We start from the raw sequence: 27,220 nt of genomic DNA, 5'->3' as shown, positions 1-27,220 counted from the left end.
ACGAATGACCATCGAGTGAAGGAAAAAAAGAGAAGTAAAGAAAAAGAAAGAAGAAATCCAAATTAGGGCAGGAATGGGAACAAAAAGGGAGATGAAGAATAACATGGGGGAGCAAGAGACTGAGAAGGAATAAGAAGAAAGAAAAAAGGAAAAATTTATGGAATGGGAAAATAAAATTTTAAAAATTAAAGTTAAAAATAAGAGGAAAAGAAAGAAAAAATTTTTGAAAAGCCCTCTTTCAGGGTGTATCTCTCCTGACACAATAGACAATGTCAGCAGCAATGTGCAGAACTAAATCAATTAGTTTCAGCTAGCCAGTGGTAGACCCCTGAGATTCAGTCTGAATTCTGGTTGCAAGGACCACGTTGAGCTCCCTGACCTCCTGCAGGGTTGAACTCTGCAAGGTTCTACTGCAGGTTCTAGCTGTCCTTCCTCTGAAGATAGCCCAAGTTCTGATGGATGGTGGTGATCCCTCCAACTTACCAACTATGGGGTTCTGTTGTGCCTTTATTGCTGTTGTTCTCTTCCATTGTATCTTCTGGAACTGAGTAAAATGGTCTTTATGACCACCTGTGCCTCTGCAGTGTGGATCCAGGTACTGGCACAATTAACCAGGAGACACAGAGGTGGTTGGGTCGTTCTCACTGGTCTGCTCTGATGATGGCCCAGGGTACTGGAGGTGGAGGTGCCTTTAGATTTGAGTACATACCCATTAACTTGGATTTGTAGGCTTTGCCTCCCCAACTTCAATTTCTGCTGCTCTCTGTCTTGCTACTTACATACCAAAATATAGTTCCCCAATACTCCGTGCTCTTTCATGCCTCTCTTCTCTGAATATGCTGCTTCTTTTGTCTGGAAAATACTTCCCTACTGTGTCTGATACTCAGATCAGACATCTCTTCTAAGAAGCCTAATTTAGCAAAGTAGTTTGTTGTTTCATATATTAATAGCATTATATTTAATAATTATGTCTCATATTTAGCTTTTTGGTTGCAATTATCAGTTTTTCTTTTTTCTCAAATTTTATTAGTACGTTTACAGTACAGAATGATTACATTCCTCGTGGGGAGTTGATTTAAGTACATAATACATCTCAATTCCTCTTTCATTCTCTTCTCTTTCCCTTCCTCCTCCCTCTTCCTTCTCTTAGTTCCATGCTAATTTTTAAAAAAAAATCTTGGCTTCTCTTATATGAAAAACCCAAAATATAAGTAAAGAGCAAAATTAAAAATGGATGATAGGAAATGGTGAGAGATATTTTGCAATTACTATTTTTTTTTGTTGCCCATCCAGACCATAGTGAGTTCCTGAGAGTGTCCTATTTACCTTTGTGTACACCAGTTACTATCACCTGATAGATATTAATTGGATATTTAATGAGTGAATGAATCAAATCTGTCAATCTGTGTATCACGAATAGTACACCTCTGAAATCTAGCAATATAACATACAATAAAGAGAACAGTAAAGGGAAATTGTCAATTTATAAAACAACAAAAATTTAGTCTTGCTTCTGGTAAGACGTGGTTCACTTGTCCATAAATATCAGTTATGATAGGCTCTCTTTGCTGTATCTTCTGCAAGGGCAGCTCCATGAGCTCCCCCTAGTATTGTCTCTGGCAGCCCCAGGCTCTCCCATTAGCTTGGGGAAATCTTGTCTTACTACCTTGTACTAGACAGCCTGAGGAGGAAGTAGGTCTCTTGTAGCTTGTGTGAGATTAACCCTCCTTTTCCCAGAAGCCCCAGCAAATACTTTCTGCCTCGTGTTCTCCATTTATGTTATGATCATATCACTCATCCAATCATTGTGGCTCGAGATGATTAATATTTTTATGATAAATTATTGTCATTTTGATTTGCAAATGATTGTTTTTCAACAGTTCAGCATACATTTTGGAAAACAACAACAGAAAGCCTTGGTGTTACTTAAGCTATTCCAGACCTACTCTTAGTGTTAGGGTAAGGGTGAAGGAGACAGGGAAAAACCACGAAATCCATCTGGCAGAGGATGTGAGATGAATGAGTGGCTCAAAGGAAATCAGGGTATTGTAAAAAGAAGGCTCAATAGGCTGGAAAGAAGGTAATAAATGTTCATTATAAAGGCCTTAAAAATCTTTCGGAGAAGAATCCTGTAATATTTTCAGAAACAAACTACTATTTTATTTTTTTGAATCCTGAAACCACCAGGTAAGGAGGAGTATCTTATGGTGAGGGCAGGAGTGGCTACAGGCCACAGGGAGGGGCTAGAGTGTAAGCCTTGTTTTACTTTGACAAGTCAGCCTTGAAAGCCAGTTGGGAGATCCTGATGGCTAATTGAGGCTCCTTGATCAGAGTCAGGCCTCTTGTTTCACAATGGGAGTTTGAGTAATAAAAGTTGTTTTCCTCAAGGTGATAGAGCTGCTTATCAGCTGTACTAAGTCTGGAACACAGCTTCCTTGCTTGTGTCACTTTATGGCATGTCATCAGCTACCATGAAGTAAATATCTACCAAGTATTTGAAGGACATGCATATAAATTTTTTTTCTGTGGTAAATTTTGATCATCTTGATTTCAAAATGATTGGTTGAACTATCCAATACACATTTTTAAAATATATATAAGAAAGCAAGCTGAAACTGTTTTTGGTTAAATGAAATTTCACCACTGTAGTTTTGTCTTGTTTCCAAAATTCTGCAATAATGTGGCATTCATTAAATAATAAATGTATTGTACATTTCAGTGTGTGGTAACAAAAAAGAATGACTTCATAGACCACTCAGTCTGCTATGTTGTGGTTTATGATGCCATCTGGATTTTTTTGGTAGAATTATTTCCATCTAATTCACCATAAACCTCTATTTAGTTTTCACAAATCTAAAGCCAGATATGTTTGTGGCTTTTAGCAGTGATGTAATTCTGGAATATACTTTGAAATTTAAAAATTGTCATATACTATTAGGATTTCACTCAGTGTTTCACATAATTCAGACAAACTAGAAGCCTGGAAAAAAATCCATTTCTCCACTTTACTTTTTTCAGCATTCTACTTTTCTTGTCTGTCTTGTCACTACATATTTTAACATATATCAATCAAGGATGTGTAGGGAGGATTGGAAGGACCTCTGGGCATATAAAATATTATACTACATGGCTCCTAGCTCTCCTTAATTAGGAAGCCCAGATAGTTAGGGTGTTTCACTAAGATGCATATTTTCTATATGGTAGAGAGAAAATGTCTTCCTTTTTTGGGTAACTGTATGAGAGACAGTGGATCATGTTGCGAGTTATATACACATTTAGGATATACTCATTGAACTGAACAGAAAGGACTCCACAAATAAAACATCCTTTCTAGGAGTGTGTGACCCAGCTGGCCGCCAAGTTGGAGTAAAAGCAAAATAGCACAATGTGCCAGAAGGAATTTGGGGCCTAAGTTTCATTAGAAAAGTCTGAAGATTTCTAAGGTCCCATATTTCTTTTGTGGTTTTTCTCTGGAAAGGCATAGGTGATGGGGGAGGGAGTCATTGGTAACAGTGGTAGATGGGGTTGATAAGCCAAATCTGCAGTGTAGAAGAAGACACACAGAACAGAGAGACAAAAGGGAAGGAGCCCAATTCTCATAGAGTCAGGAAAAGAGACAGCAAGCTGTATGCGTTTGAGAATCTAAAGATATTGAATAGATGGAAAGAAAAACCAAGAAAGAAAAGGTCACGAGTCAGAATGGATAGTTGGATAAGCATTAGAGCAATAGGATATAAGGCCTGAACTCCATAGGAAGTGTATCCAGCTTCTTAGTTGCTGGGTGACGCAGAGAGAAGATTCAATCATAAATTACAAGACATGTAGAAGACTTTGAGTCTTCTTTTTTCTCATTGAGTTTATTGGTACATTTTAGGTATACAGTGTAGTTACATTCATCATTGGGATTTTTACCTTTACATGACAGGTCTTGGTTCTCATTTTTTCCCCATACCCCTGCCCTCCTTTCACCCCCTCTACCCTCCCTTATTTACATAGACTTTGTTTCCATTTTTTCCTTTTCTCATATATTTTCCTGTCCCTTATTTCCTTTCCCCTACCCTTCCCACTTCCTCTACACCTTTAGCCCTTTTCTTCCTATTTCATAATATCAGGTATACAATTTGGATGTTATTTACACTTTTAGTTTTTAATTCCAGAGAAACTATTTGATATTTACTCAAGTGTGTCCTGTTTGTTTCAGTTAAGAGTGTGGCCTCAATATGCATCCATTTTCCTATGAATGACTCTTAGTTTCTCATTCTATATAGCTGAATAATATTTCTATTTTATAGAAAAACCACATCTTCTTTATCTAGTCTCCAACTGATGGGCATTTCGGCTGTTTCCAACTTTTAACTATTATAAACTGTGCCACTATAAACACAGGTATGCATATATCAGTGTGGTATGATTCTTTTAATTCTTTTGGAAAGATACCCAGCAGAGGGATAGCTGGGTCAAATGGAGCCTCTAATCCTAGTTCTTTGAGGTATCTCCATATTGATTTCCATAGTGATTGCACAAGTCTGCAGTCCCAACAGCAATGGAGAAGGGTTCCTTTCTCCCCACAACCCTGCCAACATTTGTTATTGGTTGAGTTCTTGATAGCAGCCATTCTTTGTGAGGTGGGGTGGAATCTCAGTGTTGTTTTCATCTGCATCTCTCAAATGATCAGTGATGTGGAACATTTTTTCATATATTGCTGCTTTTATTACTTCTTTGTCTGAAAAATGTCTGTTCATTTCAGATGTCCATTTTGAATAGGGTCTTTATATTTGGGGGGTGCTGATTTTTTTGAGTTCTTTACATATTCTAAATAATAGTCCTTTGTCTGAGGAGCAGCTGGTAAAAAATTTTTCCCATGTTGTAGGTTGTCTTTTAGTTCTGTTGATGCTTTCTTTTGCAGTGCAGAAGCTGTTTAATAAGATGATATCCCACTTGTTGATTCTTTCTGCTAGTTCCCATGATACTGAGGATTTGTTCATAAAGTCTTTCCCTATGCCAATGTCTTCAAGAGTTCTGTCTAACTTATCTTCCACTTATCTTCCAGCAATTTTTATGACTCTTTTTTAATATTTAGATCTTTAATCCACTTGGATTTTAGTTAAGTGCATGGTAAAAGATAAGGGTCTAGCTTTAATCTTTGGCAGGTTGAAATCCAGTTTTTCTAACACCATTTATTAAAGAGACTCTCTTTCCTCCAGGGAGGATGGTTGGCTCCTTTGTCAAGGATGAGGTACCTGAGTATATCTGGAATTATTTCTAAATCTTCCAGTCGATTTCCCTCATCCTCAGGTCTGTTTCTTTGCCAGTATCATGCTGTTTTTATCACAGTGGCTTTGTAGTATAGTTTCAAATTGGGAATTGTTATACCCGCTGCCATGTGTCTGTTGCCTAGAATGGCATTTGCTATTCTAGATCTCTTCTGGTTCCAAATGGATTTTTGGATTATTTTTCTAGTTCTGTGAAATATACTGTTGGAATTTCAATTGGTATAGCATTGAATCAGTATAGCAGTTTTGGTAGTATGGCCATTATCACTATGTTAGGGGATATGGATATCTTTCCATTTTCTTATATCCTCTTCGATCTTTTTTCAGAGTGCTTTACTTTTCTTTTTTCTTTTCTTTCTTTTTCTTTTTCTTTTTTTTTTTGTTACCGGGGATTGAACTCAGGTCCTTGCGTTTTCAAGCCAGGCCCCTGAACCACTGAGCTAAATCCCCAGCTAGTTTTCAATGTAGAGTACTTTTGCTTCTTTCTTTAGATTGGTTCCTAGATACTTCATTATTTGGGATGTTATTGTGAAAGGAATTGTTTCTCTAATTTATCTGTCAGTGAGTCTGTTATTTGTGTACAAGAAGGCTATTATTTTTTAGTGTTAACCTTGTATCCTGCTACTCTGCTAAAAGTGTCAATTAAGTTTAGAAGTCTTTTGGAAGAATTTTGGAGTCTTCTGTGTAGAGTATCATATTGTCAGCAAATGACAGTTTAACTTCTTCCTTTCCTATCTTTATTGCTTTTATTTCTTTCTCTTATCTAATTGCTATGGCTAATGTTTCCAGAACTATATTGAAGAGGAGTGGTGATAATGGGTATCCTTGTCTTCTTCCTGATTTTAATGTGAAGGTTTTCAGCTTTTGGCCATTTAATATGATGTTGGCTGTTGGTTTTTCATAGATAGCCTTTATTAAGCGGAGATATAGACCATCTATTCCAATTTTCTGCAGGGCTTTTATCATGAAATTTTGTCAAATGCTTTTTCTGCATCTATTGAGAGGATCATATGGTTTTGGTCCTTGACTCTGTTAATGTAGTATATTACATTTATTGACTTACATATGTTGAACCATCCTTGCATCCCTGGAATAAATCCAACTTGGTCAGGATTATGAACTTCTTGATGATCCTCTGTATTCTCTTTGCTAGTATCTTATTAAGGATTTTTGCATCTGTATTCATTAAGGAGATTGGCCTGTAGTTCTCTGTTTTAGGTGTGTCTTTCCCTGGTTTGGGAATCAAAGTGATACTTGCTTCCAGGGATGAATTTGGGAGTATTGATTCCCTTTCGATTTCATTGAAAAGTTTGAAGAGTAATGGCAGTAGTTCTTCACTAAATGTCTTGTGAAATTCAGCAGTGAATCAATCAGGACCTGGGCTTTTCTTAGTTGGTAAACTTTTAATTACATTTTAAATTTCCCTGATTGTAATTGGGGTGTTTAAATTTTTTTTATCTTCTTCATTTAACTTTGATAATTCATAAGTATCTAGAAATCTGTCCATTTCTTCTGTGTTTTCCACTTTATTAGAGTACAGGTTCTCAAAGTAGGTATTGACAACCCTCAGGATTTCTGTTGGATCTGTTGTGACTTCAACTTTTTTGTTCCTAATTGCATGGATCTGAGCCTTTTCTTTCCTTTTTTGTTAAGGTTAACGAAGGGTTTATTGATTTCATTTATTCTTTCAAAAAACCAACTCTTTGATTCATTTGTTTTTTTTAATGGTTTCTTAGTTTCCATTGCACTGATCTCTGCTCTAATCTTTATAATTTCCTCTCTTGTATGAGCTTTGGGTTTTTCTTGCTCTTCTTTCTCCAGGAGTCTAAGATTCATCTTCAGGTTATTTATTTGAGCTTGCACTGTTTTCCTAGTGTAGCCATTCACTGCTATGAATTTTCCTTGTAGAACTGCTTTCATTGTGTCCCATAGATTCCTGTATGTTGTATTGCCATTATCATTTATTTGTAAAAACTGTCTAATTTCTTCAATTTCCTCTGTGACCCATTGATTGTTCAGGTGAGTGTTGTTCAATTGCCATGTGTTTGTGAAGTTCTTATGTTTTCTTATGCTATTGATCTCCAGCTTGATTGCACTATGATCTGATAATATACAGGGGAAAACTTTGATAACTTTGCATTTATTCAAGCCTGTTCTATGAGGTAATATGTGATCTATCTTGGAGAATGATGCATATGCAGCCGAAAAGAATGTATATTCTGATTATGTGGGGTGGAACACTCTATAGACATCTGTTAAGTCGATATGTTCAAAAGCTTGGTTCAGTTCTAGTATTTTGTTGTTGATGTTTTGTGTAGATGACCTGTCTATTTGTAATAGTGGGATATTTAGATCCCCCACTACAATTGTATTAGTGCTTATTTGATTTTTCATTTTACTTAATATTTGTTTTATATAGTTGGGGGGATTAATATTTGGTGCATATATTTTATGATTGTCATCTCTTCCTCTTGAATTTTTCCCTTTACAAGGATTTAGTGGCCTTCTTTGTCTCTCTTTATCAGTTTTGGTTTGAAATTTACTTTGTGTGCAAATAAGATAGCTATCCCTGCTTTTTTCTGGTCTCCTGTCGTATGAAGAACTGTTTTCCATCCTTTCACTTTCAGTCTATGGGCTTGTTTTTGCACTAGGTGTGTTTCTTGTATGTGACATAGTGTTGGATTTTGCTTTTTAATCCATTGTCCCATTCAGTTTCTTTTGATTGGTGAATTGAGGCCACTGACATTGATGGTTGTAACTGATATGTATTGACTTATCATTGTCATGTTGTCAGCTCTTTTTAATTTTTCCCGTTCTCTCTTTAGTTTCTTGCCTTGCCTATTTGAGTTGCTCTGTTGGGCATCATGGTGTTGTGACCTTCGTTGTCTTTTTCTAGGATATTGTTTAGAATTACTTGTAGTGCTGGTTTGGTATTCAAGAAGTTTCTCACGTGTTCTTTGTCATGGAAGTATTTTATTTCCCCATCCATTTTGAAAGAGAGTTTTGCAGGATACAGCAGTCTAGGTTGGAGGTTGTTTTCTTTTAGGACTTGAAATACCTCACTCCAGGCTCTCTTTGACCTGAGGATTTGTGTTGAAAAGTCTGCTGTGATTCTGATGGGCTTTCCTTTGCATGTGATTTGTTTTTTTCTGGTACTGCTTTTTAGTATATTGTTCTTCTGTTAGGTTTCTGGGATCTTGATTATTATATGCCTAGGTGTAGTTTTTTTGTTTGTTTGTTTGTTTTTTTGATCATGGCTAGTTGGAGATCTATATGCCTAACTTATCTGTATGTCAAATTCTTCCCCTCTGTTTGGAAAGTGTTCTGTCATTAATTCTGTGAACAGCTTTTTAAAGTCATTTGTATTTTCTCCTGCTGCTTCATGGATTCCTATCAGTCTTATGTTATTCTTCTTTGCATTATTTAGTTGTTGGATCAATTTCTCATGATCCCTTACTGCTTTTGAGAGACCTCTCTTTTCATGGTTACTGACTGTAATCCTATCTTCTATGTCTGAGATTCTATCTTTGCGTTCTTTTATTCTGCTGTGAAAACTTTCAATAGAGTTTTTAATCTCCTGGATATCTGTTTGAATCTGTTTCATGGTTTCCATTTCTTTCCTATGTTGGGCATTCATTGTTTCCATTTCTTTGTTATTATGGCCCCTTTGGCTTCCATCATGGTCCTCAGCTCATCTATTTTTTTTGTCAGTTTGTGTTCCAGAGTCTCAAATCATAACTTTCATTTTGCTCACCACCTCTATAGTTATCTGGAAAATTATTTCTGTTTTGAATTTTTCTAGAGCCTGATTCATCTTTTTATTACTTCCTGTGCTATGAATTCAGGGTGTCCTGGTGGTTCACTGTCAGACTTTTTATCCTCATTTGCCCTACTGTTTGCCATTAGTGCACTGGAAGTCTATCTTTGTGTCTTGCTTAAGAGTTTTCTCATTTTCATTTTTGTTGTTGGGGTTTCCTTGGTTTAATTCCTGAGTTATTACTTAAATCTTCCTGATATAGTTGTGCCTTAGCTTTTGAGTCTCTAATGAATCATATAGACATTCTCATTTTCATAATATCAGAGAAGACAACTCATTAAATCAATCACAACCCTTTAGCCCAGTTGATACAATGAGCACCACAGTAGGATCAAGCACAACATACAAATTGACTATTTGTGGTAGTCATTAATCTATCACCTTCAAACCATGTGAATTAAATTAAAATCGGTAAACAGCCCAAAATATGTTTGCAGTGAATAAACTCTTCAATATAGCATCTTTACCATTTAGGATGGGAGCTTAGACAGAGTTAGGATGAGAGGAGTAGATAAGTAAAAGAATTGAAGAAGGTTTCAAGTGAAGCCAGAGGACATAGGATGACCATACAAATTTAGGAAACTGTTAAAAGTCAAAAAGGAAAGACAAAGTGCAAGATTAAGGACAAGAATATAACAACTTAACAGTAATAGGGCCTCACTTTCCTTTGAAACTATTGACCCTTGAATGAAGGAAAAGGAGAGAAGAAAAGAACATAAAGAAAAAAGAAAAATGATAAAAAAAGAAATCTGAGTTAGGGCAGCAATAGGAACAGAAAGGGAGATGAGGAATAATATGGGGGAGCAAGAGACTGAGTTGGAAAAAGAGGGCAGAAAAGGGAAATAATTTGCAGAGTGGAATGAGGAAAAGAAAGAAGAAAAAGAATTTGCAGGGCCTCTTTCAGACTATATCTCTACTGTCATAATAGATAATGTGTGCAGCCATGTGCAGAACTATGTCCTTTGATCTCAGCTAGCCAATGGCAGACCCCTGAGATTCAGACTGATTTTGAACTACCTGACCTCCTGCTGGGTTCAACTCCACAAATTTCTACTGCAGGTTCCCTCTGCCCTTTGGAGATGTTCATAGTCTGGAGCTCAGAAAAATGCCCTTTATGACCACCTGTGCCTCTGCAGAGTTGATCCAAGGACTGGCACAATCAGAAGGCCTGAGGGAGGGGGTGATTTGCAGGGAGCCCGTGTGGTAAACAGGCAGGTCGAGGGCATGGCTACCCAGTCCTCATCATTTGGCCTGAGGCAGACCAGAGCAAGAAGGGGCTCTGTAAGCAGCTGTCCCAGACCTCCACCTTCCACCTTCTGCTGGATGCTGGTCAGAACTTTGAGTCTTATTCTGGCACTGACACATTGAGAAAGTCCAGTTTTGTCATGTGAAGTAAGGAAATTGAGTTTGTTGGTCTCTTAGCAACCCTGAGATATGAAGTTAAGAGTCAACATCTTCCCCATCTCCATTCTCCAACACACCATAGACTGGACTTCTAGAAGCTATAATGATAGGCATTTATCTATTCAGCCAGTGTTTGTTGAGTACAAGTAACAGGAACATTTAGAGTAAGTAGATAGCTATGGAATGTGTGTAGAAGTTTTGAAAGAAAGAAACATAGGGCTAATGTTCTTTCTGTCTCTGCCAGCCCTAATATAAATCTTCATTTCTATGCAGGAAATCTTTGATAGATTCTACTTTTCCATTTGATGATTTCTGAACTGAAAATGCAGAAAGAGTAGCATGTTTTTCTGATATGTGTGTGTGTGTGTGTGTGTATGTGTGTGTGTGTATTTCTTAGCTTCATTAGAATGGATTGAAAGTGAGCTTAGCAGCCCATAGCTTTCCTCAAAAGAAGAACTTTTTTCCTTGGATCCCTCTAAGAATCTAGGAAAAGAAGACAATGCTTAGGTCATGCAGCCACTACTGAATAACACAGTAAGTATGTGAGGGGTGGGTGGGGTATAAATAATGGATAGGGCGTTTCTTATGTCTCGCACTCCAATACAAGACATAAAAGGGGATCCCTCAAGGGAGAGGTACCAACTAACAAAAATTGTAAGCCTATGAAAATGCACTTTATTTGAATTTTTCCAGCTGTTACAACCCCCAGGGATTTATTGGTCAACTGCTGTACTCAGACCTAAATTGTAGCTCTCTGAATCCCTGCCCCATTCCTTTGTCTTCAAAAGAACTTTTGTCAGAACCAAAATACAGGCTTTCTATTAATAATTTTTCCTCATTGACTTCTTTGTATATTGCATTTTGCTCTAAAACTATATAGAATAAAAAAAAATCTCTCCAGATTTTGCTGTGGCCAGGCTCTCAGTGTTTCCTGTAGGCAATACAGGACATTAATTACCCTGGATCTGCTTCTGTCAGCGTGGGAAAAGAGTCAAGAAAGGAGCCTCTGAACAGAACTGATCTCTATAATTGTGGGAGACTTGGATTTAGAGAGTGACTTTTTCTTGGTATGATTTGCAGTTACCTGATATTATCATAAAAAATAACAATAATGTTTGGGATATTTGGATGGGATTTGGAGGTGGAGGCTTCCCTGGTACAGAGCAGTGAGTCTGACAGTGACACCATATGGCCTTTCCTGTCCCCTGCCAGTCATGTTTATCTCACTGTTGGGACTTTGGGCTTGACTTCATCCTGGCCATCACTGAAACTATCCTCCTGGTCCTCAATGAAGATTTTTTCATACATTGACTCTTCAGACTGTTCTGAATTAATATTCTTCCCTTTGGCTTGGAAAAAGCTACTCATTGCCCAACCCGGTGGATAAGCATATATTTTATTATTTAAACTGGAATACTTCTGAGAGCAGAATGGGCACTATTAATAATTCTCCTGAGACAATAAGTGTAAATGGGCTATCTTCTGCAGACTGAGTGATTGGTCACTCTAGGCATGTGATCATTGGCACAGTCAGCTCCATCATTCAAGTGGAACCAACATACCCCTCTCAGCCAAGCATCTAATCTGAAGGCTTGAAAGCCTCATCTGATATATACAGAAGTTAAAAGAGTTCATCAAAGTTCAATTACTAATCTTACTGTCTTACTGTCATGCCTGTTTGTTCAGTTTACAACTTGCAGGCTTCATAGCTCCCATCTAGAACATGCCTCCTTTAGTTTCCATTCTTCTGAGAATGATTTGGGATTCCCTAAACCCATCTTCTTGTTTTATTCAGGCTGCTTGTAGATTTTTCTTGTAGTAGACTCTGTACTCCTATACAAGGTTTCACCATATGGCCAAGAGTCTGCAAGGTCTTCTATCTCCAAGGCTAGGAAAGCTATCTGTATCAATACCCCTGCTTTCCAAGCCTGACTGTTTTCTTCCTTGGTACTAAGATGAAATCAGAAGGACCATAGTGAGTATGATTGCCCTTTGATTCTTTAGGGACACTATTACATATTACCCAGAAATATTGTTCATTGCTTCTTTACAAAGCTATATGCTCACAGCTTTAAGAAAAAAAATTAAAGGAACATGATACTGATGCTTTTAAAAAAAAAGTATTTCAGATTTTGAGATCAGGCCACAAAGTTTGGTGGAAATAACATCCACAGGCTTTTATAAGACCCTACTGTGTTATTTTTATCATGAAAATCACAGTGCCATGACATTTTATTAGATTCAAATATATTTTGTAATAAAGGTCCACAGTTCCTTATATGAAATCCTAAAAACTAGGAAAAAGGCTTAGGTTTTTACACATGTATTCAACAGCAAAACCTTGGTTTTATTCCCCTTAGATTTTTCATCATTTCAAAAATTTTTTATATAATACAATGCTTATGTATTTAATATAATACAAGTAGATATTAATAAAGATATTAAAAAACACCCTTCTATTAAAAATAAAATTGCATAGCAATTAGGGAATAACAATAGCTTAATGCAGAAAAATTAATCTGATTATTTCCTCCAACACCAAAGAATATTATGTAATACAAATAAGTTATATGCATCATTTTCCCTAATCACACAATTCTGACTTGAAAGGTTTCTAAGAACAGATTTTTGGGTGTTAGTACTACTTGCCCTACTGCTTTTTTTCAATGAATAATCTCCAAAAATTAAGCATGCACAAACCTCAAAAGAGTTTAACTCTCATTGGTTTGTGTTCTTGTATGTTCTATACTTTGGAAACTATCCACTATTAATTTTTGGTTCAGTGTTAAGCCTTTGGATTAAGCCTTTGGATTCATTAAGGTAAAATGATTGGTAAGTATCTTAGTCACTTTCCCATCGATGGGGAAAAAATATCCATTACTTACAGCTTAAGAGAGAAGAAGTTGACTTTGGCTCATGTTTCACTCTGTGTTCTGCTGGCTCCAAGGCAGAAGTAGCATGGTGGAAGGACCTGGATGGAGGGCAGTTGTTCATCCCATGGCAGCCAGGAAGTAGAAGGAGAAGGGAGGTACCAAGGAGAAATATAGATCTTTCAGTGGCTTGCCTCTAGCCAGGCTCCACCTCCTAAGTTAATAAGAACATTCAAATAGCTCTCCCTGTGGCCAAGAATTAAGGTCACTGCCAGCTACCAGCACTGATTTACCGGATATGTGGGCAAGCAATGTTAGAAATGGATTTCCAGCTTCAGTCATGTCCTGAGTTGTTTGTAGCTGTAGCTGCAACTTGGTTTCAAGTTCATGAGGCTTTCCAATCCAGAGTTACCCAGCCAAGCCACTCCTGGATTGCTGATCCACAGAAGTTGTGAGGGACAAAACCTATTTGTCATTTTAAGATGCTAAATTTTGAGGAGGCAAGCATTGACTAGTATACCTGGAACTTTGGGAAAATGTGATGGTTTCTCTGATAATTAAAATAATAATATATTCTTGTGAATTTCAAATACCAATGTATATAAGCATGCCAAGTGAAAATACTCTCTTATCTTTATAATTTATGGCATTTTGTCCCAGATTTTCTCTATGTAAATACTAACGTATATATGTATTTGTATGTAAAAAATGTGTATGAGTATGCATATTTTTGTTTTGTTTTGTTTTTTGAGACAGGGTCTCACTATGTAGTTGTGACTGACCTGGAACTCACTATGTAGCCCAGGCTGGTCTCAAACTCAAGCAATCCTCCTGCCTCAGCCCCCAAGTGCTGGGATTAAAGGTGTGCACCACCATGCCTGGCCATACTGTTTTTGCTAAAAGACCCTGGATCATATTAAACATGTGTCCTGTAACTTAGAGATTTCACTTAATGTGATATTTTCTATATAAGTTCATAGAGATGTATGTCATGTCAACATAGCTCCATGTGTTTTATTGTATGATCTTACTGGAGAATATTTAGTCTGTTTCCAATTTCTATAAATATGTAGAGTGATACAGTGGATAGATGTGTGAATTAATCTGCAGGATATATTTGTAAAAGCAACTGCTGGATCAAAGATAGGCACAGTTAAAATTATGACAAATACTTCCAGTTTGCCCTTCCAAAAAATTATACCAATGATTTTGCTCAGGGGATATAAATGTCAACTTCCCTACACCCCCAGCATTGCCTAGTAGCTATAATCATTAATCATGTACATTAAAAAATGACTGATTTTTTCTGTGCGTCATTGTTAACCATCTTTTCATGTTTGTTAGCTATTTATATGTCTTCTGCTTGAAAAGATCCATTTTCTTTGCACATCTTGGTGTGATGTTACCTTTGTACTGATTTGTAAGATCAATTTCTGTGTCAGCATGTTAACCTCTTTGCCCATAACATTTTATAGAAACTTATTGGCAAACCTATGTTAGCATTTTTAAAATGATATTTAGGAGATTTTCTATCATAACCCAATGATAATAGATTTTTATAACTAATTTTAAAATGGGTGGAATGAAAATAAAAAATAAAGCATTTTCTTTTTCTACAGATGTTAACCTGTGTTAAACTTTAGCATCAGTGACCCATTTGATTTGGATTTCTGCTGTTTCTGTTTAGCATAGAGAATATGTCATTCACCGAATTCCAAGAAGCCGTGAAGTTCAGCAGTCCTGGCTTTCCACAGTGCTCACCACGTTGCACTCCATGTGGCTCTCCTTTCCCCTCATTCACCAAGTAAAGCCAGATCTGGTAAGACCATTGCAAAGGAGAGGGACAGTAGTAACTCATCCTCTGCATCTTTCATTAGTACAGTAACAGAAGTTATTATTTTCTTAAACAGCTACCATTTATCAGTGTGCCAGGTAGTGTACTAGACCTTTTATCAAAATTCGTTAAAATTTATCCTTTAAATGTACTTTGGCCATCCTTTTCTTTCTATAACTTGAACACTAAATCTGCCTTTTTCTCCTATGTGTCTTAGGATAAACATTAACATTAACAGAAGTGCCTTTAACTAATTTTGTGCCTGTTTACTTGGTTCCTAGCCAACATCTTGTACTCATCAACCAGAAAATAGTTAATTCTTTAGTCTTTTAATTAGTCTTTTTTGTTTTTATGAAGACTGTTACCACATATGGTATAGAGTGGACAGAATAGCTACATGTACACTCTGGTGTTCATAGTAAACTAGTACAGAAAATAGAAATATGAAAACTTAACATACACTGTGTTCAATCTTACTTGCCTTATCTATAAAAGTTTTAAGTTGTCTTGTTGTCTTTAGAATAAATTTCAATTATATTCCAACTGTACTTCACTAGACAATGCAAATCAATAGATATGTTATCACAGTAGTGTTTAAAAGTTTTAAAATAATACTCTCATTCCTGTTGAAGGCAGAATCCATTAACTGGCATAGCCTGAAAGGAAACTCTTCAGTCTCTTGAACACAATAGTTAAACAGAAATGCTTTAGCTACAGTGTTTTTGGAAGATCTCCACGTAGTTTGGTCCTTGCCTTTCATCAGCGGGGTCACTCTTTGGGATGAATTTTTACATGAGTAGTTTTGTATTTTGCTCGAGTTTGTTTTTTAAAATACAGTGAAATGCTCACATCGTAAGCGTGTAGATCGACCACATCCCTAACAAGAAGTAGAGCATTTCTGTCATCCCAGAATAGATTCTCCTGCCCTTTCCCAGTCAAGGCTTCCCTCAAGCAATCATTCCTCTGATTTTTATCACCATAGAATAATTTTGCATATGTCTCTCTTTAAAGTTTTGTCAAAGTTTATCTCAGAGTCTCTAACCACATTTTTTTAGTGTATGGAATTCATTAATGATTATTCTAAAAGGTTTAATTTGTTCACTTCTAAAATTCAAGTGATAAATGGAAAGGAAAATACAATTTTAGGACTGAAACTGGAAATTTTAGGTCTACATTTATTGTCACTGGAAAGCTGTAGTCATTCTACTGGCAACAGCCAGCTTGAGTTTAGTGACATCGGACTGTAGGTGTGGAAGCTCAGAAGGACACGGCCCGATGCCTGCTCTCTGTTGTGGATGCCTATGAGCTCTGCCTGGCCTAAGTTTTGGATACTTCTGTAGTCACATTTCCTGGGAGCGGAACACTTGATTCCAGGTACACTTTGGCCTTTGTTTTTTTGTTTGTTTGTTTTTGGTGCTGGGGATTTATCAAGCACCTCACACATGCGGGGCCAGTGTTCTACCACTGAGTCTCAGATCCAATCCTCATTTTGGTTTTTATTTTAGTATGTTTCTATCTGGGCCTTATTCTTTACCTTCAAAGAGTTGGACTAAATATCTTCTCAGTTTCCTCCTTAGTCTAGAATTTTATGAGCACCATAAATTTGCTGGTAAAATGTAGAAGAGAAAAAGATTATGTGTCTAAGTAATAAAAGAAAAAGGGAGATAATATAAATTACTTGTTCCCATTTTAAAGTTATATCTGCCTGGCCTGGTGGTGCACACCTATAATCCCAGCACTTGGAAGGCTGAGGCAGGAGGATCACCACCAGTTTGAGGCCTGGATGGACTGCGTAGTGAGGTCAAGGCAAGCCTGAACTACATAGCAAGACCATGTCTCAAAAAACAAAAAGTTTTATCAAATCTGAACATTATTACATGGATAGCTTCCCAGTTGAGCTCCTATGTAGTGATAATTCACCTTTACAGAGAAGAAAATTGATGGTTGAGAGGTCTTTCACTACATTGAAAGAAAAACCACAACATGCAGATCGGGCTGACTGTACATGTGTCCACAAAATCCATATGTTGAAACCCTAACCCTCAAGAGAATAACATAGGAGGTGGGACCTTTGAGACATGATTAGGCCTGGTGCAGAGCCCTCATGAATGAGATTAGTAACCTAAACAAGAACCCCAGAAGTTCCCTCTACCATGTAAAATTCTTCTACCATGTAAAATTACAGTGCGGAGAAGGCTGTTTTTGAGGAAGCAGGTCTGCATGAGAAAAATGAATCACTAGTGCCTTGATCCTGGACTTCTAAGGCCCCAGAACTGTAAGAAAAGAGAATTTTTTTCTAATAATTGAATTTATTGGTACATTTTAGGTATACAGTACAGTTACATTCATTGTTGGGATCTTGTACCTTTACATGACAGCTCTTGGTTCTCATTTTTTTTCCCATACCCCTGCCCTTCCTTCAACCCCTCCTCCCCTCTCCATTTACAAACACTTTATTTCGATCTTTTCATTTTCTCACATTTTTTCTTTTCCATTATTACCCTTCCCCTACCCATCCCACCTTTCCTACACCTGTAGCCTCTTGCTTCCCATTTCACAATGTCAGTTATCTCATTAGGATTTTATGTACTATTACACTTTATTCACACCAGAGAAACTATTTGGTATTTACACATGTATGACTTATTTATTTCACTTAGGAGTATATCCTCAATATGTATCCATTTTCCTATGAATGACTCTAACTTCTCATTCTTTATGACTGAGTAATATTCCATTTTATAGAAAAACCACATCTTCTTTATCCAGTCTCCAACTGATGGGCAAATAGGCTCTTTCCAAGTTTTGGCTATTACAAACTGTGCTGCTATAAACATGGGTACCAGTCTGCACTCCCACCAACACTGGAGAAGGGTTCCTTTCTCCCCACAATCCTGCCAACATTTGTTATTGTTTGATTTCTCGATAGCAGCCATTCTTTGTGGGGTGAGGTGGAATCTCACTGTTGTTTTCATCTGCATCTCTCAAATGACTCACATGATATGGAACATTTTTTCATATATTTACTTGCTGCTTTTACTTCTTTTTCTGTGAAATGTCTGTTCATTTGAAATGCCCTTTTTTGAATTGGGTCTTTATATTTGAGGGGGCTGATTGTTTTGAGTTCTTTATATGTTCTAAATAATAGTCCTTTGTCTGAGGAGCAGCTGGTAAAATTTTTTTGTAGGTTATCTCTTAGTTCTTTTGATGGTTTCTTTTGCAGTGCAGAAGCTTTTTAATAATACGAGATCCCAGTTGTTGATTCTTTCTGCTAGTTCCCGTGCTACTGAGGATTTGTTCATAAAGTCTTTTCCTATGCCAATGTCTTCCAGAGTTCTGCCTAACTTATCTTCCAGCAAGTTTAGTGTTTCTGTTTTAATGTTTAGATCTTTCATCCACTTGGATTTTAATTTATTGCATGGTGAAAGATAAGGGTCCAGTTTTAATCTTTGGCAGGTTGAAATCCAGTTTTTCCAACACCATTTTTTTTTTTATTGAGTTTATTGGTACATTTAGGGATACAGTACAGTTACATTCATTGTTGGGATCATGTACCTTTACATGGCAAGTCTTGATTCTCATTTTTTCCCCTTACCTCTGCCCTCCCTTCACCCCCTCCTCCCCTCCCCATCTACAAACACTTTATTTTCATCTTTTCATTCTCTCACATTTTTTTCTTTTCCCTTTTTGTTCTTCCCCTACGTATCACACCTTCCCTACACCTTTAGCTCCTTTCCTCCCATTTCTAAATGTCAGTAATCTTATTAGAATCTTATGCATTGTTGCAGAATATTCACACCAGGGAAACTATTTGGTATTTACACATGTGGGACTTATTTATTTCACTTAGGAGTATATCTTCAATATGTATCCATTTTCCTATGAATGAATCTATTCTCTCGCTCTTTATGGCTGAGTAATATTCCATTTTATAGAAAAACCACAACTTCTTTATCCAGTTTCCAACGGATGGGCAAATAGGTTGTTTCCAAGATTTAGCTATTACAAACTGTGCCGCTATAAACATGGGTGCACATACTTCTCTGTGATATGATTCTTTTAGTTCTCTTGGAAAGATACCCAACAGAGGGATGGCTGGGTCAAATGGAACCTCCAGTCCAAGCTCTTTGAGGTATCTCCATATTGATTTCCATAGTGGTTGCACTAGTCTGCACTCCCACCAACAATGGAGGAGGGTTCCTTTCTCCCCACAACCCCGCCAACATTTGTTATTGTGTGATTTCTTGATAGCAGCCATTCTTTGTGGGGTGAGGTGGAATCTCAGTGTTGTTTTCATCTGCATCTCTCGAATGACCAGTGATGTGGAACATTTTTTCATATATTTTCTTGCTGCTTTCACTTCTTTGTATGAGAAATGTCTGTTCATTTCGGATGCCCATTTTTGGATCGGGTCTTTATATTTGGGGGGACTGATTGTTTTGAGTTCTTTATATATCCTTGATAATAGTCCTTTGTCTGAGGTACAGCTGGTAAAAATTTTTTCCCACATTGTAGATTGTCTCTTAGTTCTGCTAATGGTTTCTTTTGAAGTACAGAAGCTTTTTAGTAAGATGAGATCCCAGTTGTTGATTCTTTCTGCTAGTTCCCGTGCTACTGAGGATTTGTTCATAAAGTCTTTTCCTATACCAATGTCTTCCAGAGTTCTGCCTAACTTACTTTCCAGCAAGTTTAATGTTTCTGTTTTAATATTTAGATCTTTAATCCATTTGGATTTTAATTTAGTGCATGGCGAAAGATAAGGGTCTAATTTTAATCTGTGACAGGTTGATATCCAGTTTTTCCAACACCATTTATTAAAGAGGCTATCTTTCCTCCACTGAGGATGGTCAGCTCCTTTGTCAAAGATGAGGTAGCTGAGTACATCTGCATTTGTTTTTGTGTCTTCCAGTCTGTTCCATTGATCCTCAGGCCTATTTCTTTGCCAGTACCATGCTGTTTTTATCACAGTGGCTTTGTAGTATAGTTTCAAATTGGGAATTGTTACACCTGGTGCCATGTGACTGTTGCCTATGATGGCTTTTGCTATTCTAGGTCTCTTGTGGTTCCAAATGAATTTTTGGATTCTTTTTTCTAGTTCTGTGAAATATAGTGTTGGAATTAAAATTGTCATTGCATTGAATCTGTATATCAATTTTGGTAGTATGGCCATTTTCACTATGTTGATTCTTCTTACCCAGGAGCAGGGAATATCTTTCCATTTTTTTAATATCCTCTTCGATCTCTTTTTTCAGATTGCTGTAGTTTTCAGTGTAGAGGTCTTTTATTTCTTTTGTTAGATTGATTCCTAGATACTTCATTTTTTTGTATGCTATTGTGAAAAGAATTGTTTCCCTGATTTCTCTCTCGGTGAGTCTGTTATTTGTGTACAAGAACGTTATTGATTTTTGGGTGTTCAACTTGTATCTTGCTAGTCTACTGAATCTGTCAATGAAGTCTAGAAGTCTTGGTGGAATTTTTTGGGTCTTCAATGTACAGTATCATATCATCAGCAAATAATGACAGTTTAACTTCTTCCTTTCCTATCTTTATTGCTTTAATTTCTTTCTCTTGTCTAATTGTTATGGCTAATGTTTCCAGAACTATATCAAAGAGGAGTGGTGATAGTGGGCATCCTTGTCTTGTTCCTGATTTTAATGTGAAGGTTTTCAGTTTTTGGCCATTTAATATGATGCTGGCTGTTGGTTTTTCATAGATAGCCTTTATTAAGTTGAGATATAGACCACCTATTCCAATTTTTTATAGGCTTTTTATCATGAATGGATGTTGAATTTTGTCAAATGCTTTTTCTGCATCTATCGAGAGCATCATATGGTTTTTGTCCTTGACTTTGTTAATGGAGTGTATGACATTTACTGACTTACATATGTTGAACCATCCTTGCATCCCTGGAATAAATCTGACTTGGTCAGGATATATGATTTTCTTGATGATCCTCTGTATTCTGTTTGCTAGTATCTTATTATGGAATTTTGCATCTATATTCATTAAGGAGATTGGCCTGTAGTTCTCTTTTTTATTGCGTCTTTCCCTGGTTTGTGAATCAAAGTGATACTTGCTTCCAGGAATGAATTTGGAAGTATTGCTTCCCTTTCAGTTTCATTGAAAAGTATGAAGAGTACAGGCAGTAGTTCTTCTCTAAATGTCTTGTAAAATTCAGCTGTGAATCCATCAGGGCCTGGGCTTTTCTATGTTGGTAAATTTTTAATTACATTTTCAATTTCATTGATTGTAATTGGGGTGTTTAAAATGCTTTTATATTCTTTGTTCAACTTTGGTAATTCTTAAGTATCTAGAAATCTGTCCATTTCTTCTGTGTTTTCCAATTTATTAGAGCACAGGTTCTCAAAGTAGGTATTAGTGATCCTCTGGACTTCTGTTGGATCTGTTGTGACTTTGCCTTTTTCATTCCTGATTGTATGGATCTGAGCTTTCTTTCCTTCCTTTTTTGATAAGATTAGCTAAGGGTTTATCAATTTTATTTATTCTTTAAAAAACCAACTCTTCGATTCATTTATTTTTTGTATCATTTTCTTAGTTTACATTGCATTGACTTCTGCTCTAATCTTTATAATTTCCTCTCTTGTTCAAGCTTTGGGTTTTTCTTGCTCTTGTTTTTCTAGGAGTCTAAGATTCATCATTAGGGTGTTTATTTGAGCTCACTCTGTTTTCCTAATGTGGACATTTAGTGCTATGAATTTTCCACATAGACCTGTTTTCATTGTGTCTCATAGATTCCTGTATGTTGTATCGGCATTTTTGTTTATTTGTAAAAACTGTCTAATTTCTTCTTTAATTTCCTCTGTGATCCATTGATTGTTCAGGAGAGTGTTGTTCAATTTCCATGTGTTTATCAAATTCCTACAGTTTCTTGAGCTATTGATCTCCAGCTTGATTACAGTATGATCTGATAATATACAGGGGATAACTTCGATTCTTTTGTATTTATTCAGACCTGTTCTGTGAGATAGTATGTAGTCTGTCTTGGAGAGTGACCCATGTGCAGCTGAAAAGAATGTATATTCTGATTTTCTGGGGTGGAATACTCTATAGATGTCTATTAAGTTCATGTGTTCCAAAGCTTGGTTCAGTTCTAGTATTTCATTGTTGATTCTCTGCCTATTTGTGATAGTGGGTTATTTAAATCCCCCACTACAATTGCATTTGTGCTTATTTGGTTTTTCGTGTTACTATTTGTTTTATATAGTTGGGGGCATTAACATTTTGTTCATATATGTTTATGATTGTCATTTCTTCCTCTTGAATTGTTCCCTTTACAAGGATGTAGTGGCCTTCTTTGTCTCTCTTAATGAGTTTTGGTTTGAAATTTACTTTGTCTGAGAATAAGATTGCTACCCCTGCTTTTTTCTGGGCTCCTGTCACATGGAGAATTGTTCTCCATCCTTTCACTTTCAGTGTATGGGCTTCTTTTTGCACTAGGTGTGTTTCTTGTATACAACATTGTTGGATTTTGCTTCTTAATCCATTCTGCCAGTCTATTTCTCTTGATTGATGAATTGAGGCAGTTGACATTGATGGTTATAACTGATATGTTCTGACTTATTATTGTCATGTTATTGTCCTTTGGTTGACTCTTTTTACTTTTCCCCCCCTTTCCTTTTTGTTTCTTGCCTTGCCTGTTTGATTTGGTCTGTTGGGCCTCATGTTATTGTGACCTTCATTGTCCTTTTCTAGGATATTGTTTAGAATTCCTTGTAGTGCTGGTTTTTTGTTCATGAAGTTTCTCAGGTGTTCTTTCTCATGGAAGTATCTTATTTCCCCATCCATTTTGAAAGAGAGTTTTGCAGGATACATCAGTCTAGGTTGGAGGTTGTTTTCTTTTTAAGACTTGAAATACCTCACTCTAGGCTCTCCTTGACCTAAGAGTTTGTGTTGAAAAGTCTGCTGTGATTCTGATGGGCTTTCCTTTGCATGTGATTTGTTTATTTTCTCTTACTGCTTTTTAGTGTTTTGTTCTTCTGTTGGATTTCTGGGATCTTGATTATTATATGTCTAGGTGTAGATTTTTTTTTTTATTGTGGCTAGTTGGAGTTCTATATGCCTCATTTATCTGTATGTCTAATTCTTCCCTTCTGTTTGGGAAGTTTTCTGTCATTAATTCTGTGAACAGCTTTTTAAAGTCATTTTTATTTTCTCCTGCTACTTCATATATTCCTATCAGTCTTATGTTATTCCTCTTTGCATCATCTAGAAGTTGTTGGATTGATTTCTCATGATCCCTTACTGCTTTTGAGAGACCTCTCTTTTCACGGTCACTGACTGCAATCCTATCTTCTATATATGAAATTCTGTCTTTACAATCTTTTATTCTGTTGTATACACTTTCAATAGAGTTTTTAATCTCCTGGATATAATTTTGAATCTGTTCTATGGCTTCCATTTCTTTCCTATGTTGGGCATTCATTGTTTCCATTTCTTTTTTATGCTGGGCCTTCATGGCTTCTATCATGGTCCTGAGCTCATCTATTTTTTTCTCAGTTTCTGATCTAGAGTCTCGAATCATGACTTCCATTTTGCTCATCATCTCTATGGTTATCTGGGAAATTATTTCTATTTTGAATTTTTCTAGAGTGTGATTGATCTGTTTTGTTACTACCTGTGCTATGGGTTCAGGGTGTCCTGCTGGTGCATTATCAGACTTGTCATCCTCATTTGCCCTACTGTTTGTCTTTGGTGAACTGGAAGTCTGTCTTAGTGTCTTGCTTAAGTGTTTTCTCATTTTTATTTTTGTTTTTGGGTTTTCTTTGGTTTAATTCCTGAGTTATTACTTAAATTTTCCTGATATAGTTGTGCCTTAGCTTTTGAGTCTCTAATGACTCATAGACATTCTCATTTTTATAATATCAGAGAAGACAACTCATTAAATCAATCACAATTCTTTATCCCAATTGATACATTCTGCAGCACAATAGGATCAAGCACAACTTGCAAATTGACCACTTGTGGTAGTTATTAATCTATCACCTTTAAACCATGTGAATTAAATTAAAATCAATAAGCAGCCCAAAATATGTTTGCAGTGAATACACTTTTCAATATAGCTTCTTTACCATTTAGGATGGGGACCTAGACAGACTTAGGATGAGAGGAGTAGATAAGTGAAAGAATTGGAAAAGGTTTCAGGTGAAGCCAGAGGACATAGGATGACCATCCAATCTTTCCGATGAAACTATTAAATTCAAAAAGGATAGACAGAGTGCAAGAATAAGGACAAGAATATATCCCCTTAACAGTAACAAGGCTCACTTTCCCTTGAAACTACTGACCCATGAGTGAGGTAAGTGACAGAAGAAAAGAACATAAAGAAAAAAGAAAAATGATAAAAGGAGAAGTCTTAGTTAGGGCAGGAGCAGGAATAGAAAGGGAGATGAGGGATAATATGGTGGAGCAAGAGACTGAGTTGGAGAAAGAGGACAGAAAAAAAAATAAATTGAAGGGTGGAATGAGGAAAAGAGAGAAAGAAAAAAATAATAATTTGAAGGGCCTCTTTCAGACTACGTCTCTGCTGTCATAATATACCACGTGCACAGCCATGTGCAGAACCAAGTCCCATGATCTCAGCTGGCCAATGGCAGATCCCCACGACTCAGACTGATCTCAGGCCACAAGGCCTAAATTGAGTTTCCCAACCTGCAGGGTTGAACTCCACACGGTTCTTTTACAGGTTTCCCCCACCCTTTCTTTAAAGAGATTCAAAGTTGGGAGCTCAGAAAAATACCCTTGATGACCACCGATGCCTCTGTGCAGTGGGTCCAAGCACTCGCCCAATCAGGAGGTCTGAGAGCTTGGGGGTGGGGGGTGTCATGGGGGGTGTTTCAAGGGCACCCACGTGGCTACCTTCCTTGCTGGAGCTGGTGTCAGAGCAGGCAGGAGATGGCTCAGACCTGATAGGGCCCAAGTAGGTGTCAGGCGAGTATTTGTTGTTTATAAGCATCCAGCTGATGGCAGCCAGAATAGACTAAGAATCATCTTTCCTTTTTGTGTAATAAAGCACCTTTCCTTCTTCACTTCTTTAAAACACAAAAGAAAACCCTGCTCTTAGAATAGCAGGATGACAGTTTAAATTGTCAGAGTTCTTTGAACAGCCAAGTACTTTTCACTTCTCTTTAGCAGTATGCCCCTGAGTTAATAAGTTGGTTGATACATTCAACTATATGTTTCTACTTCATCATATATAAAATGCAAATAAAGACACTTTCCTTATTGTTCCGAAAGTAAGTTCTGAATTATCAGAGATCCCTGAATCAGATGCCAATCTCCTGCTCAGTGCTATGATGCATGGCAAGAAGAAAAACTTAGACACAGAATAAAGAGGTAGAGATGGGGAATGGAGATAACCAGTGCTTGAGCAAGCAAAGGTATTAAACTACCCGATTTTTATTAGTGAGATAGATGATTATTGTTAGGTTAGGGTGAGGGGGAACCCGTGAACGGACTACATGTAGTTACTAGGGATACTTTGCTGATGTAGGCAAGGCTTGTAAAGGGCAAGACAGCATTCTTGTATTAGGCTGGGAATGGAATTAACTCAGTTGTGTGCTATATCATACGCTTTGATCAGACTCACTTTTTAACAATAAGATAATTGAGGGGTTGACTCTTTATGGCCTGTGCACTGCTTACAGCCTGCTTTCGGCATAATCCATGGGGCAGTCTGCCACACAGAATAATAGAATATTTTAAAGATTTTGAAATAGAAATCCCATCTGGTACATAACAGCTAACATTTATTGAGAATTTATATGTGCTAGACTTTATAGTAAGCACTTTGTACTAATGCTGCATAAAATAGGTAGTACTGCCATTGACATTTTTTTCTTTTTATTGAGTTTATTGGTACATTTTATTGGTACAGTACAGTACATTCATTATTTTGATCTTGTACCTTTATATGACAGGTCTTGGTTCTCATTTTTTCCCCTTGTCCCTGCCCTCCCTTCATACCCTGCTCCCCTCCCCATAAAATACTCCCTGTAACTTCTTCTTCTTTTTTTTTTTTTTTTTTTTAAGTACCAGGAATTGAACTCAGTTCCTTGCACTTGCAAGGCAGGCAGCAGAACCTCTGAGCTAAATCCCCATCCCTGCCATTGACATTTAATGGATGAAGGAATTGAGATTCTAAGACATGAAGTGACTTGCTCAGTGTTTGAACCAATAAATACAAAAAATAAACAAAACCTAAATCTTTCTGATTCCTAAATTCAATATCTTAGATGCTGAGTTATATGCCATTATTTCTAGCTCTCACCTTGGAATATATATTCATTCATTCATTCATTCAGAACAATTAATAATCAATTAATAAATTACTTTTTGAGTACCTAAAACATTACCTATAAATAATAGTATAAATGAAAATATATTCCAGAAAATATATCCCAGTTAAGTGTCTAGTTTCAAAGTAGATTTAACAAAGACTACCCTACTTTAATGTTAGATTATTTTTTCATTAAGTTTATTTGTACTTTTTAGGTATACAGTACAGTTACATTGATGATGTGTCTTGGTTCTTATTTTTCTCCATACCCCTGCTCTCCCTTCATCCTCTCGACCCTTCCCTATTTACAAAGACTTTGTTTCCATTTTTTCCTTCTCTCATATTTTTTCTTTTCCCTTCTTTCCTTTCCCCTGCCCTTCATGCTTCCCCTACTCCATTAGCCCTTTTCTTCCTATTTCACATTATCAATTATACAATTTGAACCTTATTTACACTTTTAGTTTTTCACACCAGAGAAACTGTTAGGTATTTACACATGTGTATCCTATTTATGCATTCATTTAGCTATAAATGACTCTAGTTTCTCATTCTTTATGGCTGAGTAGTACTCCACTTTATGGAAAAACCACATCTTCTTTACCTAGTCTCCAGTTAATGGGCAGCTGGGCTGTTTCCAAGTTTTAGCTATTACAAACTTTGCTGTTATAAACATGTCTGTGCATATATTGCTGTAATAATAGATTTTTAAATTAAATGTCAAATATC

The 27,220-nt window shown here is 36.7% G+C and overlaps 1 protein-coding gene across 1 annotated transcript in view; it reads left to right on the top strand.

The window, feature by feature from the left end:
- Alg14 (ALG14 UDP-N-acetylglucosaminyltransferase subunit) overlaps positions 1-27,220 on the top strand; it is a 134,433-nt gene that overhangs the window by 31,052 nt on the left and 76,161 nt on the right. Inside the window, exon 3 of the mRNA XM_010639909.3 lies at positions 15,052-15,183. Within this exon, the coding sequence (XP_010638211.1) occupies positions 15,052-15,183 (132 nt within the window). The remainder of the gene's footprint in view (positions 1-15,051; positions 15,184-27,220) is intronic.

This window comes from Fukomys damarensis, unplaced genomic scaffold (genome assembly GCF_012274545.1).
Source record: "Fukomys damarensis isolate Sample0158 unplaced genomic scaffold, DMR_v1.0_HiC HiC_scaffold_33, whole genome shotgun sequence".
Taxonomy (NCBI): Eukaryota; Metazoa; Chordata; class Mammalia; order Rodentia; family Bathyergidae; genus Fukomys; species Fukomys damarensis.
Note: the sequence above shows the minus strand (reverse complement) of the source record. Positions and strands in the feature narration are given on the sequence as shown.